The 16,828-nt window shown below is 46.4% G+C and overlaps 2 protein-coding genes across 5 annotated transcripts in view; one reads left to right on the plus strand and one right to left on the minus strand.

Annotated features, from left to right (window-relative positions):
• Positions 1 to 11,457, plus strand: part of MEGF11 (multiple EGF like domains 11) — a 669,285-nt gene extending 657,828 nt beyond the window's left edge. For 2 of the 4 annotated variants that reach the window (XM_081965210.1, XM_081965213.1), the window contains 2 exons: positions 4,220 to 4,426; positions 7,056 to 11,457. In XM_081965210.1, coding sequence (XP_081821336.1) covers positions 4,220 to 4,426; positions 7,056 to 7,216 — 368 coding nt within the window. In that variant the 3' untranslated portion in view covers positions 7,217 to 11,457. Of the gene's footprint in view, positions 1 to 4,011; positions 4,092 to 4,219; positions 4,427 to 7,055 lie in introns of those variants that run through there. The other 2 variants (XM_081965212.1, XM_081965211.1) reach the window with 2 other exon arrangements.
• A 1,509-nt stretch (positions 11,458 to 12,966) lies between these two features.
• The window catches only part of RAB11A (RAB11A, member RAS oncogene family), a 43,940-nt gene continuing 40,078 nt past the window's right edge, over positions 12,967 to 16,828 (minus strand). The window contains exon 5 of the mRNA XM_081965234.1: positions 12,967 to 14,963. Coding sequence (XP_081821360.1) covers positions 14,824 to 14,963 — 140 coding nt within the window. The 3' untranslated portion in view covers positions 12,967 to 14,823. The remainder of the gene's footprint in view (positions 14,964 to 16,828) is intronic.

Below are 16,828 nucleotides of genomic sequence, written 5' to 3' on the forward strand. Positions count from 1 at the left end.
GAGAGAAATAGATATAAATATAGATATATAGATATAGATAGATATAGATATAGAGGATAGATAGATAGAGAGAGAGAGAGAGAGAGAGAGAGAGAGAGAGAGAGATGATAGATAGAAATAGAGAGATAAAGATATGATAGGTAGGTAGGTAGGTAGGTAGGTAGGTAGGTAGGTAGGTAGGTAGATAGATGATAGATAGATAGATAGATAGATAGATAGATAGATAGATAGATAGATAGATAGATAGATAGATAGATAGATAGATAGATAGAGATATGGATGGATGGATGGATGGATGGATGGATGGATGGATGGATGGATGGAGATGGAGACAGAGATGAGAGAGATAGAGAGAGAAATAGAGAGATAAAGCTAAAGAGAGAGAGAAAGAGAGATGATAGATAGAAATAGAGAGATAAAGATATGATAGATAAGGAGAGAGAGAGAGAGAGAGAGAGAGAGAGATAGGTAGGTAGGTAGGTAGGTAGGTAGGTAGGTAGGTAGGTAGGTAGGTTGGTAGGTTGGACAGACAGATGAGACAGAAATAGAGAGATAGATAACTATATATAATTATTATGATTTTATTATAATATTATTATATCATAAATACATTTATACAATCATGGAGAATAAGGAAGGTTCATTTCTGCATATCTCCAGGACAGGCCTTCAGTTTGAAAAAAGTTGGAGGGGCAGAGAAATTGCAAAATGCTCAACTCCCCTCCATTTTCCCCTTTACCCAAATGATGAATCTGAAACGCTTGGGAAGGAGGATATGGACCTGTTTGTACAGTTTTCCCTCCATGGTTCCACTTGTCTTGCGGGGGGAGGGGGGAAAATACTCTGAAAGCAAATTAAAACTTCCAAGTAATATGGCAGAAGAGTGCCAATTCTGTTCTGCCCTACCTTCTCTTTGAGGACGATTAGGAGATGCAGCTATTTAGCTTTCTCTTCCTCTGGCAACACAGGGATTAGTGTGAATCAAAGCTCAAAGAACCTGAATTCATTTCCTCTCCATCTACACTGCATTAATTTGAATAGAGTTGACACGATCTCGATCCAGCCACAAATTTAACAATTTCCCCCTTGTGCCCTAAAGATAGTCCTCGGCTTACGACCACAAATGACCCCCAAATTTTCTTTTGCTAAGCAAGACAGTTGTTAAGTGAATTTGGTCCCATTTTACGACCTTTCTTTTCAGAGCGGTCCAGCGAATCACTGCAGTTGTTAAGTTAGTTACATGGTCGTTAAATGAATCTCTGGCTTCCCCATTGACTTTACTTGTTGCCAAAGATGACCCTGGGACACTGCAACCGTCACAAGTACATGCCAGTTGCCAAGGGTCTGAATTCTGATCACATGACTACGGGGAAGCGGCAACTGTTGTAAATATGAAAAACGGTCGTAAGTCCCTTTTTCCCAGTGCTTTTTTAACTTCAAATAGTCATTAAATGAACTGTTTTTAGTCAAGGACACAGAATTTGGTTGCAACTTCTGGAGGTCTCTGGTCCAATTTTTGGAACTCTTTAGATCTGGTATCCAAGAGGGGAGGGGAGAAGAGATTATGCCCGTGTTCAACTTCTGCAGTTTAGGGAAGAGGCCGAACGTCCGTCCCTGTCTTAAGCAGGGTGTGAGAGTCAGCTTCATGTCAGCGTTCCAAGTAACGCACCCACAGGAAGCAGAACTCCGAGGGAGGCAAATTCCTCAAAGAACAATTTTATTGGATGCTTCATATTGGCACAACTGGTGAAAGCCGACTCTGAAAATTCACCTAATTCAAAAGTGAAAGTTTCCCCTTTCCCCCAAGTCACTGGTCAGGCTGTCTAATCCAGTTGCTGGACGGTTGCTGGGTTACTTTGCTCCTCCTCTGGCCAGCCACCTGTAAGAATGTCCTTGGTTCCCACAGGAAAACGTTATTGTTTTGGCTACAAAACCCCATCTTGATTAGATTAGGTTAGATTAGATTAGATTAGATTAGATTAGATTAGATTAACAGAGTTAGAAGGGACTTGTAGGTTATCTAGTCCAACCCCCCACTCAAGCAGGAGATCCTACACCATTTCTGACAAATGGCAGTCCAGTCTCTTCTTGAAAGCCTCCAGGGATGAAGCTCCCACCACTTCCGAAGGCAACTTCTGTTCCATGGGTTGATTGTTCTCACTGTCAGAAAGTTCCTCCTTATTTTTAGGTTCTCCTTGATCAGTTTCCATCCATTACTCCTTCTTTGGCCTTCGGGTGCTTTGGAAAATAGCTTGACCCCTTTCTCCTCTCTGGGGCAGCCCCTCAAATATTGGAAGACTGCTATCCTGCCTCCTCTGGTCCTTCTCTTCCCTAAACTAGCCATGTCCAGTTCCTGCAATTGCCTCCAGTCCCCCAATCGTCCTGGTTGTTGTTCTCTACACTCTTTCCAGAGTCTCAACAACTATTTCCCCCCTTCCTCCGTTCTGTGACAACCCTGAAGCTTCCAAGATGGGCTCAGCCAGGTGCACTTTAGGGTTGGCACAGGGCTTCAGCATGTTAGGCCTGGGAAAGAGCCAATTCCACAGTGATGAAGATCGGCCTTCAATCCGTCTCATTAGACCAGGTCTTCAAAGCACGCAGCTGCAGATACAATTGGAGGAAGGAAATATCTCATGGTCCTTGTAAATGACTTCAAAAGAAGGGCAGCTTGTCACCAAACAGCTGTCCTGCTCCTTTGAAGGACCCTCCCAAACTCTACGTTGCTGAAGGACACTCTGTCAGGGTTCCAAATAGCATCCAAAAGTAAATCAGGTGGGCTTTCAGAATCAGGTAGGGTGGCCTGTCTCTTGGATGCCCCCTCCCACCCAAAAAAAATCAGGCACATGTGCCAAGCAATGCTCTGAACTTTGCAAGTAAGACATTGCAGCATCTTGAAAGCTCCATGATGGCTGATTTCTCGCAGAAATCTTGCAGACTCAACGAAAGTCTGCAAACAAGTGTAATTTTTACGTGATGAAACTGGCCGCGGATGCTAAATTGCTCTATGATGTCTCCATCTAATAGCGGCAGTCCTCAACATACAACCACAATGGAGCCCAACATTTCTGTTGCTAAGCGAGACAGGTGTTAAGTGAATTTGGCCCCATTTTATGACCTTTTTTAGCCTTCGTTGTTAAGCAAATCACAGCAGTTGTTACGTTGATAACATGGTTGTTAAGTGAATCTGGCTTCCCCGTTGACTTTGCTTGTTAGAAGGTTGGAAAAGGGGGACCGTGTGACCCTGGGACATGGCAGCTGTCATAAATATGAGAGAGTGGCCAAGCCTCTGACCACAGGGATGCGGCAATGGTTGTAAATGTGAAAAACGGTCCGAAGTCACTTTTTTCAATGCCATCGTAACTTTGAATGGTCACTAAAGGAACTGTCGTAAGTCGAGGACCAACTGTAGCAATAAGGTTGCTTGTCAAAATAGAGCCGGCCTCTGGAGATACATGCGTCCCAGCCTCACCACGGAAGCATCCTGTGTTGGTCGGATATTAAGGGGGACAGAGAGGAAAATACAGGGAGGATGGGGGTCTCCTTGCTGGGGAAAATAAAGGATAAATAAAGTAAAAAAGTAGGATTTTATCCTCACTAGCAAGGAATTGCACATGTTTTCATGTGATAAAGGAACCGAAGCGAGAAACCGGTTGCTATCAGGAGAACAGCTGCTTTAGCGGCAACACGGATTCCGACACCCCCACGAGAGATCAATCAGTTCCCAAAAGGGCTGAATCTGAAGTCGCGGTTGAGCTCCCCAGAGGGAGGGAGCTCCGTGGCTGACGCACCTCAACCAGGGGTTCCGCTACCTGGCCATGATCTCCGAGGAGATCCAAGGGAGAGGGCCGTGCATGCTCCTTGATGGCTTCCTCCTCCACGGGTGGGGGGGTGGGTTTCGGGCTGGTTGCACGGTGGGCGCACAAACGTACCGTAAACCGTCAACGACGAGTCCCTTGTAACCGTGAGAGCTGTGGAACTGAAGGGTTGTTTTTCTTCCCACCAAATGTTCAGGACATGACTTGCACATGAGTTTGGATGAGCAGATGGTTTGGCGAGACATTGGTGGTTCGGACATTCCCGAGGCGTAACTGGTGGGTTCCCATGCTGTGTGCGTTGAGGGCTAGGTCTCCAACCTCTCCCACCCATCCCTCACCCCCCCTCCCTCAAGGCTCGGTGGCTCCCGCCCGCTAAGAGACCGAGCCGGGCTCTTGTCTTGCAGACTACGTGAAGGAATCCGCCCACAGCTCCAGCTCCGCTTCCCTCAACAGCAGCGAAAACCCCTACGCCACCATCCGAGACCCCCCCATCCTGACCCGCAAACCACCCGAGAACAGCTATGTGGAAATGAAGTCTCCTGCCCACCGGGACGCGTCGTATTTGGACATGCCAACCTCTTCACCGGCTCACAAAAACATCTACGACGTTGGTAAGTCCCCGGAGAAGTGACGGCAGGTAGTCCTCGACTGACGACCACAACGGAGCCCACATTTTACGACTTTTCTCGCCCCATTGACTAAGCCAATCCCTGTTGAATTAGTCGGTTGTTAAATTAGTAACACGGTCGTTAAGTGAATCTGGCTTCCCCATTGACTTGCTAAAAAAAATATCACTAAAGGCGATCTCGTGACACTGCGACCGTCGTAAATATGAACTGGTTGTGAAGCTCCGAATGCAAATCACGTGGCCATGGGGATGCTGCAACGGTCGTAAGTGTGAAAAATAACATTTTTTACTAAACTAAGTTTTGGTGCGTGCGCAAGTTTGCTCCGCCCGCGTGCGCAATTGCCAAAAGTTGAGTAACTTTGGTCATTAAATGAACTGTTGTAAGTCGAGGACTATCTATATTTAGTTTATTACAGGGTGGACGTGCCAGGGATTGCGTAGCTCTTGCCCCAGCAGATTGGGACCCTGGAGCCCAACCAGGAGGCCCCCCCAAGGGCCCAATGTGGCCCTGGGCCAGGAATTGCCCACCTCTGCAGAGAGGCAGGGCTGTGACGGTGGAAGCAAAGGGTGGTCCCGGCTGTTGAGTTAGCTTCACCCTGGCATTCTGCAAATGGGATAGTTGCACTTCCACCAGCTGCTGGTGTGGCACTAAACTGCTCAGCGAAGAGAGGATTGGAGGCATTTCTCAAATTTAGAAAGCGAATAGAAGGTTGACTCAGCCTTCCATCCTTCTGCCCACTGGCAGCAGTTCGATCCTGACCAGCTCAAGGTTGACTCAGCCTTCCCTCCTTCCGAGGTCGGTAAAAGGAGGACCCAGATTGTTGGGGGCAAGAGGCTGACTCCGTAAACTGCTTAGAGAGGGCTGTGAAAGCGAAGTGGTATAGAAGTCTAAATGCTATTGCACTTCCTTCCTTCCTTCCTCCCTCCCTCCCTTCCCTTCCAATGGTTAGAATGCAGTATTGCAGGCTAACTCTGCCCACTGGCAGCAGTTTGATTTTCACCGGCTCGAGGTTGACTCAGCCTTCTGTCCTTCCGAGGTTGATAAAATGAGGACCCAGATTGTGGGGCAAGAGGCTGACTCTGTAAACCACTTAGAGAGGGCTGTAAAGTGGTATTGCCCTTTTCTCCATCCTTCCTTCCCTCCCAGCCTATGGTTATAATGCAATATTGCAGGCTAACTCTGCCCACAACGGGCTGCATCTTAACAGAATACACCTCCCCCCCCCCCCGAGGGATGTTAGGGGTGTCTTAGCCCCACAGCATTTGTTTCCAGAGAGGTGGTCAAATCTGACTCCGCTCAGGTATTGCCAAAATGTTGTTCCTAATAAATGTCTGGATTTCTTTTGGAACTTGGCTCGAGGCTCATGAATTAATTAGGGCATCTTTCGGAAACCTGACAGAGTCAGATCTGACTTCACGTAAGTTACGGCTGAGCTTTGCCCGTTTCCCCCCTCCCCTCGGTCTGTGTCAAGATCTGAAATGGAACCTGAAGTGGTCCATCATCTCTTTGGAAGTCAAACCATTCCTGCTTCCTCCTTCAATTTGTTCATCATGGTTATAGATACTGGCAGTCCTCAACTTACAACAGTATGTTTAGTAACCGTTTGAAGTCACAAGGGCACTGGAGAAAGCGACCTACGAGCATTTTTCACACTCACAACCCTAGCACCATGGTTCCATGATGAAAATTCAGACACTTGGCAACTGGCATGTACTTATGACGGTTGCAGTGTCCCAGGGTCATGTGACCCCCTTTTGTGACCTCCTGACAAGCAAACTCAACAACCGTGTTACTAAGTAAACAACCAGAGTGATTCACCTAACAGCAGTGGCAAGAAAGATCATAACATGGGGCAAAAGGCACTTAACAACTCTCTCGCTTAGCAACAGAAATTGTGGCCGTAAGTCGAGGACTAGCTGTATAGAAGGACCAAAAGGATGGGGATTCTTGAAATGTTTCTGGATTGTGTGCTAGGTCGTCTGAGGAGGGAGTCTCTGAGTCAGGGGGTGTCAAACTCAAGGCAGGGACTGGATCCAGCCCCCGAGGTCCTTAGATTTGGCCCATGAGACCACCCTGGAAACAGCGAAGAAGGTCCGCAGTGCTTCTGCCAGTGAAAACGGGGTCCCAAGTTCCATTTTTTGGCTGCCACAGCCTCCTGCAACCCTCGGCCAGTGAAAATGGAGATCGGGAGGGCCGCAAGCTGAAAACGGAGCTCGGGAGCAGAGCACTTGGGCCACTCCAGGCACCCCTGACAGTGAAATCAAACTGGCCACGCCCATCCTGCCCCCCTCCCCAACCCAACCCGCATGTGGCCCTCCCGAGCTCCTTTTTTACTGGCTGGGGGTTTCAGGAGGCCGTGGCAGCCAAAAACAGAGCTTGCGAGCCCGTTTTCGCTGGCAGAGGGCTCGGGTCACCACAGGCACCCCAACATGAGTGACATTGATCTGGCCACGCCCACCCTGGCCACGCCCCCCTGAGGTCAAACACAACCTTGATGTGGTCCTCAATGAAATAGAGTTTGATCCCCCTGCTCCGAGTCATGTGGATGCTCTTTCCAAAGATGCTTTTGATGGGCCCCGAAAACCGTGTCTCTTTGTCCTTCTTTCCACAGAGCCCACGGTCAGTGTGGTTCACGAGATCCGTCTCCGCAATGCTGGTTACATCCAAAATCCATACGATCTTCCCAGAAACAGCCACATCCCCAGCCACTACGACATCGTCCCGCTAAGACACAGCCCGATTCATGGGACACTCTGGGACAAGCCATCTTAAAGGGCCAGCCCACCCGGACATCCCAACACCCCTACCCCACCCCACCCAACCATGTGCCATGGGAGCATCGTTCTCGGACACAACAAAGATGACAATCTTTTTTCCCCCGTTTTATCCTGCTGTATATGGGAGGGAAGGAAGACCACCCAAAGACAATTGTTGGGGCCCACTTGCTTCTGCATGAAAACTCTTTATTATTTGACAAAAATAATTTTATACACATTGCAGGAAAAAGAAAAACAGCCAAGAAAGCTCCTTTTGTGTTCAACAGCAGAATGAAGACATTGGAAAGCCATTGATCTCCAAGGTCAACCCTGGACCACATGGGATTTGGTGTTGTTGTATTTTTGCTTCAAAAAATGGAGGGGGAGCGAGGGTAGGAAATACCCCTTGCTGCAAGTTCTTATAGCTGTATCTGTACTATATTATCATCTGCTTCAAGAATTCTTTTCTAAAAAAAAATAAGAGAGAATGAGACATGACCTTCAGATAGATTTGGGGATACGTTGTGAAGCCTCCTGTGTAGTCCAGAAAGTACTTCTTCAAGGAACTCAGAGATACAGTAAGATGCTTTAGAAAAATCACTGCTGCCATAACTTGATAGTCTTTCATTCCACATGAAGAATCTGGTTTTTTTAATGTCTGCAGAACTTCAGAAATTCTTCTTGGTCTGCAGAGTTTACGGAAGGTTACATTCATGAGCACTTACTCTACTGAGCATGACTTCTTCTGCTCCTTTGCCCACCCCATGCATCCATCGTTCCACCTTTAGGAGCTGGTCTCCATCCATCCATCTTCACGAGATGGGATTGAACGACGCTTAATCTGCAACTGAGTCTGTGCCCTTCTCTTCTCTGGTGGCACTGGCACTTGTAGACTGGGACAATCTCGAGATGCTTGTTCTCTCTGGCAGTGGAATGAATATGAAATGGGCTGGGCGAAGCTAAAGCACAGGAATCAGAGCGCAGCCAGGGACTCCTACTTACACTATTGGGTCCTTCTGCTGACAAAGATGGCATGCTTGTGATGCACCAAGGATTAAGTACATAAAAGATACTCATCAACGGCCTTATCCAAACAAACATGACAGTTTTCTAAATCTGAATTGAGTGCTAGTGGCATCCTTCGTCAATGTGGTTTACTCTTGTAGACGTAGACTACAAGAACTTTCCTGGATCTTGGTGTCCTCCAGATGTGTAGACTTCCGTTCCCAGAACTCTCAGCAATAGTCATTGGCCAAAGAATTACGGAGAGTCAATCCCTACATAAGAAGAGAAGGCAATATTTCATCATCCTTTCCCAGTCAGGATGACTAATGTCCGTGCTAAGTGGAAGTGATGGAACCTGAAATTTTACACACCTGGAAAACCCAGACGAGGAATGTCTACGGACCGATCAGTTCAGGGCTTCAAGCAGAGATCCTTCCTAACCTCTCCTGGAGATACCAAGTGTAGAACTTGAGAACCTGTGCATGCCAAGCAGATTTCAGCCATGGAGCTGTACCTTTCCCTCAAATCATTCTATTAGAACAAGATCAATTACACACCATTTCAAGAAGATTGGTTCTGTATCATAGGCATCTTCTCTCTGTAATCGCTGTTAGATTGCAGTCGAACTTCAGCTCGGTTATACGCTCATGTAGATCTTCTTGGATATGATCTAATGTTGATATTGTATAATCTTTTCATCCAACAAATGTTAATGTAGTGAAAAGGATGCATTTCACCAAGAAATGTCCACAAACCGTTCAGGTACAATTGAGTGGAATTTGTAAGAGAAAGGAAAAGGAAAAAGAATGGCTTATTCAAGCATGATAAAAGGTAGCAGACCTGCTGTTCAGAAGCCTTAGCATCTGATCAGGATTCATTCAGGTGGATAGGTTGGAAATGTTATTTAATCAGAAATAAATTGGATAACAGAGTGCAGCTACCGAGCGTATTATCAGGATCGCGAAGGAGGGCTCAATGAACCTTTTCGGGATGGGAGGTACCTAATTCGCTTCTCATGTGATAATATGCACTGGGAAACAAAATATCACTTACTGGATCTTCTCCATTCTTGTCTGAAATCTCATGAGATCTCATGTAGGGTATAGGGATCTTGCTAGATTTGGTGACTGTGTAAAATATAGAAGATAAGAGTCCAAGGGGTCAGTGGATCTGTTGCAGACCCCAGATGGATAATCCATTGTGTATATATACACTAGTGGCAAGATAACAGTTGGGAATGGCCACAAACTGAGTATTTGTCAGCCAGATTTGCTGCCGACAACAGACTAGACTTATCTCCAGATGTGGGATTAACAACCCCTTAGATTTGGGTATAACCCCTGGGTTGGCTGAGCATTGAACATTCTTGCCTTAATGACCCAGAGATCTCTGGTCCATTTGAAAGTGGCTTCCGCAGCTCCTGAAAAAGTTAGGGTCAGAATTGTGGAGTAGGAAGAGACCACAAGGAACATGTAGGCCAAGCTTGTTCCCTATTTTTATGGAAATAGCTGCTTTGAACACAATGCTAAGCCAGTTCATTCAACGAGAGGCACAGATGCCAGTATCCACTTGTGGGGGATTTAAGAGGGCCACGTTTGCAGACAAGAGATGCTCTCACAGTAGCTGGAAGAGCTGGGGAGGCTGTAAGGCTTTTGAGGGGAAGAATGGGGTAACATTCCTCATCCAACGGATGCAGAGACCCACCTTCCCCCACTCCATGTCCATCTGGAGAACCAAGAGCCATCTCCTCAGAGCATGGGAGTTCTGCTGTGGTTAGGAACAGATATTAGAATATTGTAGGAGAGCCAGGTTAAGTTGATGGTAGCAAAACAATCAAGAGGAATCCGGCTCTCCAATTTTATTCCAAAGCATAAGCTTGGAGTGCCAGCCAAATTACGCTTGCTAGTCATGTTAGGGTAACTGTATTGATAGGACAGGTAGGGAATTGAGTAGCTAAGAGCAGAAAACACTTTCCACAGATGACTCGCTTTGGACTGATAGTAGGAGAGTTTTAATCCAAACCATCTTCAGAACATGCGTGTCATCTCCACTAGGTAGACCAGATCAGGAAACCCAACTCCGCGGGAAGGCTAAAAGTAGTTTTTATTGAGGTTGGCTTTAAGAACAGGAATTTGCAAGTCTGATTACGTGGCGCCTTCTCCTCCTTACAACCGCGGTGAATTAGGGAGGTGTCTGCTTGAGCCGTTTCCAAACATTATCTTGTTCTGGACTTTAAAAAAACGATTCATCCCCTTTTGGCCTATGCAACAATTCCTGAGTGTTTCCGTCTACCATGGCAGAAGGCATGATGGGAAACGGAGTAGTTGAGTCCCTCAATGAAAGCCAAGGGAAGGACTTTTGGGGAGGGAGGGATTGGTGGGAAAGGAAAGTCTAATTCCAAAGCAAAAGGGTGGATTTCTGCACTGGTCAGCGGATGGCGCGAAAATGCACTCCGGTGAGATTTTAGAATGACTTTTTTTTTCCCACAGCAGAGGGGGGGGGGAATGTAATTATTTACACGAATGCTGCATGTGTGCATGGGGAAAAATATGACCTATTGGCAATAGCTGTTTTACTTTCCAAGAGAGCCTTATCCAAAAATATATCTAAAAAGTAGAACTTTATTTTGTAGGACCTGTAGGGATATATATTTTAAATACATGTATAGGGGAGGGGGAATAAAAGTCTTACCTCAGTAATTAGCAATCCTCCATGAAGGCTTTTTTCAATTCCAATTGGGCAAATTCACAATTAAGTTGACTTGGAAATTAACATACCGACCTAAAGTCAGGAATATGGACTGCTGCACTTTTCAAAGAGGACATACCTGCTAAGGTAATGCCCAGGACCAACCTGGTCCTGATGGAGGTATGGATGCAAAATTATGGGTAATCTCTATAAGCTTATCCGGTTCGTAAATGTATGCAAAGTTTTCAGGTGAACGTTTTCTCCCGCAGGAGAAATGACGGCTGCAGATCCAGGGAATGTTAATGCTGCATTCGAGACTGCTGTACTATGTAACGGAGTGTCCTATGGCCAAAATAAAGGGGTAGGAAAGACATAAGAGGGGGAAAAAAGGCACATTACATCCAGCAGGAGGCACTGAAAAGCAGACCCGTCCCTTTAAAGGAGAACACAAACGTTGTAATGGCAATACTTTTTTTAAAGCAAGACGTATTTGTAATATTTGTTGACCAAACAAAAGGTAAAATACACCTTGTTAAAAAATAAACTGAATTTCTCTCTGTTGCATTTTCCCCCCCTATGGTTATTTCTGAGCCTTGGGTACACTTATCAGTGTAAAGTGCTAATTGTTTTAAAATAAAAAATGTGGTAACAGTCAGAATAACAAGAGTTGGAAGGGACATTGGAGGTCTTCTAGTCCAACCCCCAGCTCAAGCAGCATACCCCAAACCAGACAGGTGGCTGTCCGGTTCCTTAAAAACCTCCAATGACGGAGTAGCCACAACTTGGAGGCAAGTCATAATTCTTCTGTTAGGAAATTCCTCCTTAGTTCTAGGTTGCTTCTCTCCTTGATTTGTTTCCATCCATTCCTTCTCGTCTGGTCTTCTGGTGCTTTGGAAAAGTTTGTTCCCCTCTTGTGACAGGCCCTCAAATATTGGAAGATTGCGATCACATCACCTCTAGCCCTTTTCTCTAAACGAGACATGCCCAATTCCCACAACCCTCGAGCCCCCAAATGGTTTAAGTTGCTCTTCTCTGCACTCCTTCCAGGGTCTCTACATCTTTTATTAGAATATGGTGACCAAAACTGGACATAATATTCCAAGTGTGGTCTTACCAAGGCCTTAGAAAGCGGTACTAGTACTTCATGTGATCTTGAGTCTGTGCCTCTGTTAACGCAGGCCGAGGATTGCGCTGGCTTTTTTGGCTGCCCCTGCACCCTGCTGGCTCATGTGTGGTTGTCTCCTAGAACACCAAGAGGCCTCTCGCAGTGACTGCTGTTGAGTCAGTACTTGCTCATTTAGTTTTTCTTACCTTATTTTTCTCTGCACTAAATCTCATTGCTTGGGATCTCAATACCAAGTGTTGTGTAGTCCAGAATGACTTGTTGCCAAATGGACACCACCAGTGTTTTGTCTAACTTTATTCTGCAGCACTGTTAGTGGTCACCAAATCTTGCTTCTGGAAACACTGGAAGGCCAAAAAAGGAAGTTTGCGACCATGTTATTTTCGGGCCTCCAACTCCCCTGCATCTGCTTTTAATCCTTGGCATGCTATAAGACAGGGGTGTCCAAACTTGGGAACTTTAAGACTTGTGGACTTCAACTCCCAGAATTCCCCAGCCAGCATAGCTGGCTGGGGAATTCTGGGAATTGAAGTCCACAAGTCTTAAAGTTCCCAAGTTTGGACACCCCTGCTATAAGATAAAGAAAGTGGCTGATGGTGTTTTCCTGCTCATCCAAAATGCTTCGTCCATCAGAAGCATCCAGTAAAAAAAGGGGGGGAAAGTTTATTTGGAGAACGGGGAGAATTGCTCAGGGTTACAATTCTTACACTTTCTTTTCCCACAATGACAAAACACCCAAAGTTTAAAGCTCTGCAAAGAGAACGCAATAAACTCTGCAACGGGGAACCGTAAATGAGTTCAGATTTGCATGTCGGGTCGACCCGCATAATTTATTCACGCGTTAATTCCAATCACCTTCCTGCAGCTCAAGGGCACTCTTCCCTTTTTTTAAAAGTATCAAAGGCCCACCACCAGAGCCTAAATTCCAAAGAAGTTCACTCCACCACCTCTGAACAATCCCCTGTGATTCTTTATTAGAATTCCAAAAATGAATAATTTTAAATCAATCTTAAAAAATACTCAAGGTACAGAATGTGCACAACAGTACAAAGCAATTTACAAAAAAAAAAAAAAAAAAGTGGGGGCTGGAAGGGAAAGGGCAAAAAAAAAAAGTGTGCAGAGAAATAACAACACCCTGGAGAAGGAGGAAAAAAACAAAGGATGATCGGACTACAGCAATGCCCTCGGTGCCCCTAACACGTCATGAGCAGTGCAAGACTGGCAGACAAGCTGAGTGGAGTAGCTTTCAACGCAGCAGGAAGGACAGATCTGCAAGAAACCTACCTTCCTTCCTTCCTTCCTTCCTTTCCTTCCTTCCTTCCTTCCTTCCTTCCCCCTATAAACCAGGGACTCTTCCTCTTCAGCTGGGCTCCCCAAAGACTGCACAATTCCACCCCACCCCTCTTGGGAACAGTGCTGCAGACGAGCAGGCGGTGTGGGCTGCAAACCGAAGCAGTGCCGAGGGGGAATGAGATGAAGGGATGTCCTCTAGAAACCCAGAAGTGTTCAACCACTTGAGGAAGGCCTCCGGGGCTTTTTAGTGTACAACTGGAGAGGTTTGAGGGCTTCCAGGCCAGGAACTGGGAGCCCCAGAGAAACTAAACCAGCTTAAGTCAAGACTTGACTGGGGGGTGGGGTGGGGTGGTGGGGATGCACCGGTGCCAATTTTGCTGACAATTCTCATTAAAAAGCCTGGGTTTCTTAGGAGTTGCAACACCCATCTCCAAGCCTTCCCCATCACCTGTACATGTGCAACGTGCAAAATTATCCTCCCCCCCCCCCCCGGGCCCATACTAGAGCATGCAACACACTAAATACCGCAAGACCGATACTAGCAAGAACAAGATGGCGTTTGCCTCGTTGAGTAACTACAGGGCATCCAACATCCGGCCACAGAGGTTGGGGCTGAGCCAGGTGAACTGCAATAATTTAATTCGCGCAGTGGCGCCGTCTCCTAGATGATTCATCCTCTCCTCGCTTGCAAAGGGGGACGTCATCCGTCTGCTCGGGCTGAATTAAAAACCCGTCAAAAGGCTATTTCCGCACGTGGCCTCAACAAAGCCAATTCCAAACGTGAGACCACAGGGAGGGACCAGAGGCCCCGCTCATGATGCTAATCCATTAGGCCCAGATGTTCTCAGAGGTTATCCCTAACTTGAGTCTTCCAAACAGGACCACAGCTCTGGTTAGAAAGAAAGTCAACCCAACAAAGAGTTTGCATTTGACCCAGAGAAGAAACTGCCGAGGGCTCAGGCCATCAACTGCCCACTTAACCTGGCTTTCTCCAGACCCATTTTTCTACATCTCCCATTATCTCGGGCCAACGGTGGGGCTGAAAGGGATGATGGGAGCTGTAGTCTGCAGGGCACCGGGATGCAAAAGGCCAAGAGACGGCACCTGGCGCAGAGGCCAGAGTGGACAAGGGAGTTATGAAATCATGCCCTGGTGTTGGCAGGAGTGTCTGAATGGGGAACGCTGGACGGAGCCCATCTCCGCTCCTTCCCGAGGTGAGCCGGGCAGGAGACCCGCTGTGACCACGTTTGCCTTGCAGGACACTAGCATTCTGATGAAGCTGCAGCCTGGTGTGAAAAAAGAGATGAGTCACAGAACTGAGGTGGAGGACAAGGAGGAACGGTGACGAAATGAGGAAACGGGGAGAGGAGGATAAAAATAAAGGCAAAATGTAATTGAAAGAAAAAGGGGGAGAGAGTGAAGAACAAAAGAAGAAGAAAAAGGAATGTCAGCTCCAGCTCTAACTTCCATTCAGATCTGGGGGAATATACACGACTTTCCAGGCATTGACCTTCTTATATATTCTGACAACACTGCATCTTTGGTTTGTTTTCCGTGGTTGGAGGAACGTGGATGGGGACCACGTTGTTGCTTGGAGACATGTCGTTCTCACGTCTGTCTGACATCTGTTTCTGCGACACAATGCGATAAATCTCTGAAAGAGAAAAGCGGTGGGTGACCAGGGAGGAAGAAGAGGGAGCAGGGCTGACGCCTCCAATCTGGAGCTTCACCCTCCTCCTTTCTTGCACCAGCAATAAAGCCCCACTTACAGGTGGAATGGGACAACTCACTCCACGGGACAATTCAACAACTCAAGTTAATCATCTAAAATAATGTTTGTCATTTGTATTTTATTTTGCCCCTTCTTTGGCATCCTTTCTTTAAAGATTCTGTTTGACTAATTCTTTGATATTATTTTAACTCTTGTCCTGCAGTGAGTTGGCCATGGCAAATTGGCTAAGGCGAGTTGTATGTATCGAGTTGACTTAGACCAGGGGTCTCCCATCTTGGCAACTTTTAAGACTTGTGAGACTTCAACTCCCACAGCAAAGCTGGCTGAGGAACTCTGGAAGTTAAGTCCACACGTTTTAAAGTTGCCAAGGTTGGAATTCTAGACCCCTCAAGAACCTCTTAAGCTTCCCAGCTTCTCTTGCTAGATAAATAGCACTTACAATTGCACTTAGACTTATATACCACTTTACAGTGCTTTACAGCCCTCTCTAAGCGGTTTACAGAGTCAGCCTCTTGCCCCCAACAATCTGGGTCCTCATTTTACCCACCTCGGAAGGATGGAAGGATGACTCAACCTTGAGCTGGTCAGGATCGAATTCCTGGCAGTGAGCAGTGCCATTTAGCGCCAGAGATATATATATACCGACAGATAAAGCAATAGCAACAGCCCTTAGACTTATATACCGCTTCCCAGTGCTTTACAGCCCTCTCTAAGCGGTTTACAGAGTCAGCCTCTTGCACCCAACAATCTGGGTCCTCATTTTACCCACCTCGGAAGGAGGGAAGGCCGAGTCAACCTGGAGCCTGGTGAGATTCGAACTGCCAAATTGCAGGCAACGAGCAGTCAGCAGAAGTGTCTGCAGTACTGCACTCTAACCACCGCGCCACCATGGCTCCCGATAGTCTTCAAATTAGTTTGTTTAGTGACCGTTGAAAGTTACAATGTCACTGAAAATAACTGACTTACAACTGGCCCCTTACGCTTATAATCGTTGCAGCATTAAATCATCACCTCATTAAATTTGGGGCCCTTGCAATTGCCATGCATTGATGGCAGTTGCAACCTTCCCAGAATCGCTCTCTTCCACTTTTCAAGCTAGCTTCTGGCAAGCAAAGTCAAGGGCAGAACCTGAATCTGCTCAATGACCTCATGATTCGCTTAACAACCACACAATTCACTGCAGTGATTTGCTTAACAATGGTGGCAAAAAAGGTAATCAAATTAGGCGCAAGTCCCTTAACAACCACTCTGCTTTGCGATGGAAATTGACTGCTCACAATTGTAGTCATAAGTCAGGGACTATTTGTTTACGTGTTCTTGTTTGGAGAATTTGAGGTCATCGGGAGTTTGTGATACTTTATTTTTTTTTTAAATGAGAATGTCAGGTCGTTATCCCTCTTGCAAATCTTATTTCCTCTAGGTAGCTAGTTTGGGAGCAGATTTTTGTGAGGCACATAGATAACCTCAAAGAAAAATCAACCAATCAATAGAGCATCAAATCCATCTTCTGCCATTTCCCCCCCTCCCCGGTTGTTAATTGAAGTCTGCTTTCCCCAGCCTGGTGGCCCCTCTTAGATGGGTCAACACCAACCCTTGAGCCACTGGACTGAGTTGACCAATCCGTCGTCCGGGTTTTAAGGATAGGACTATTACGTTTATCATTTGGATAGTTAACAATATCGAGCCCGGGGATCTATTCGAACGGACAACCAATCAATTGTTAAGAACAATGTCTTCCGCCAGCTGGAATCAGAAATACGCCATTAAAAAGTTGCCAAAGCTTTGGG

The sequence above is a fragment of the Natrix helvetica genome (genome assembly GCF_964273705.1).
Source record: "Natrix helvetica genome assembly, chromosome: 12".
NCBI lineage: Eukaryota > Metazoa > Chordata > Lepidosauria > Squamata > Natricidae > Natrix > Natrix helvetica.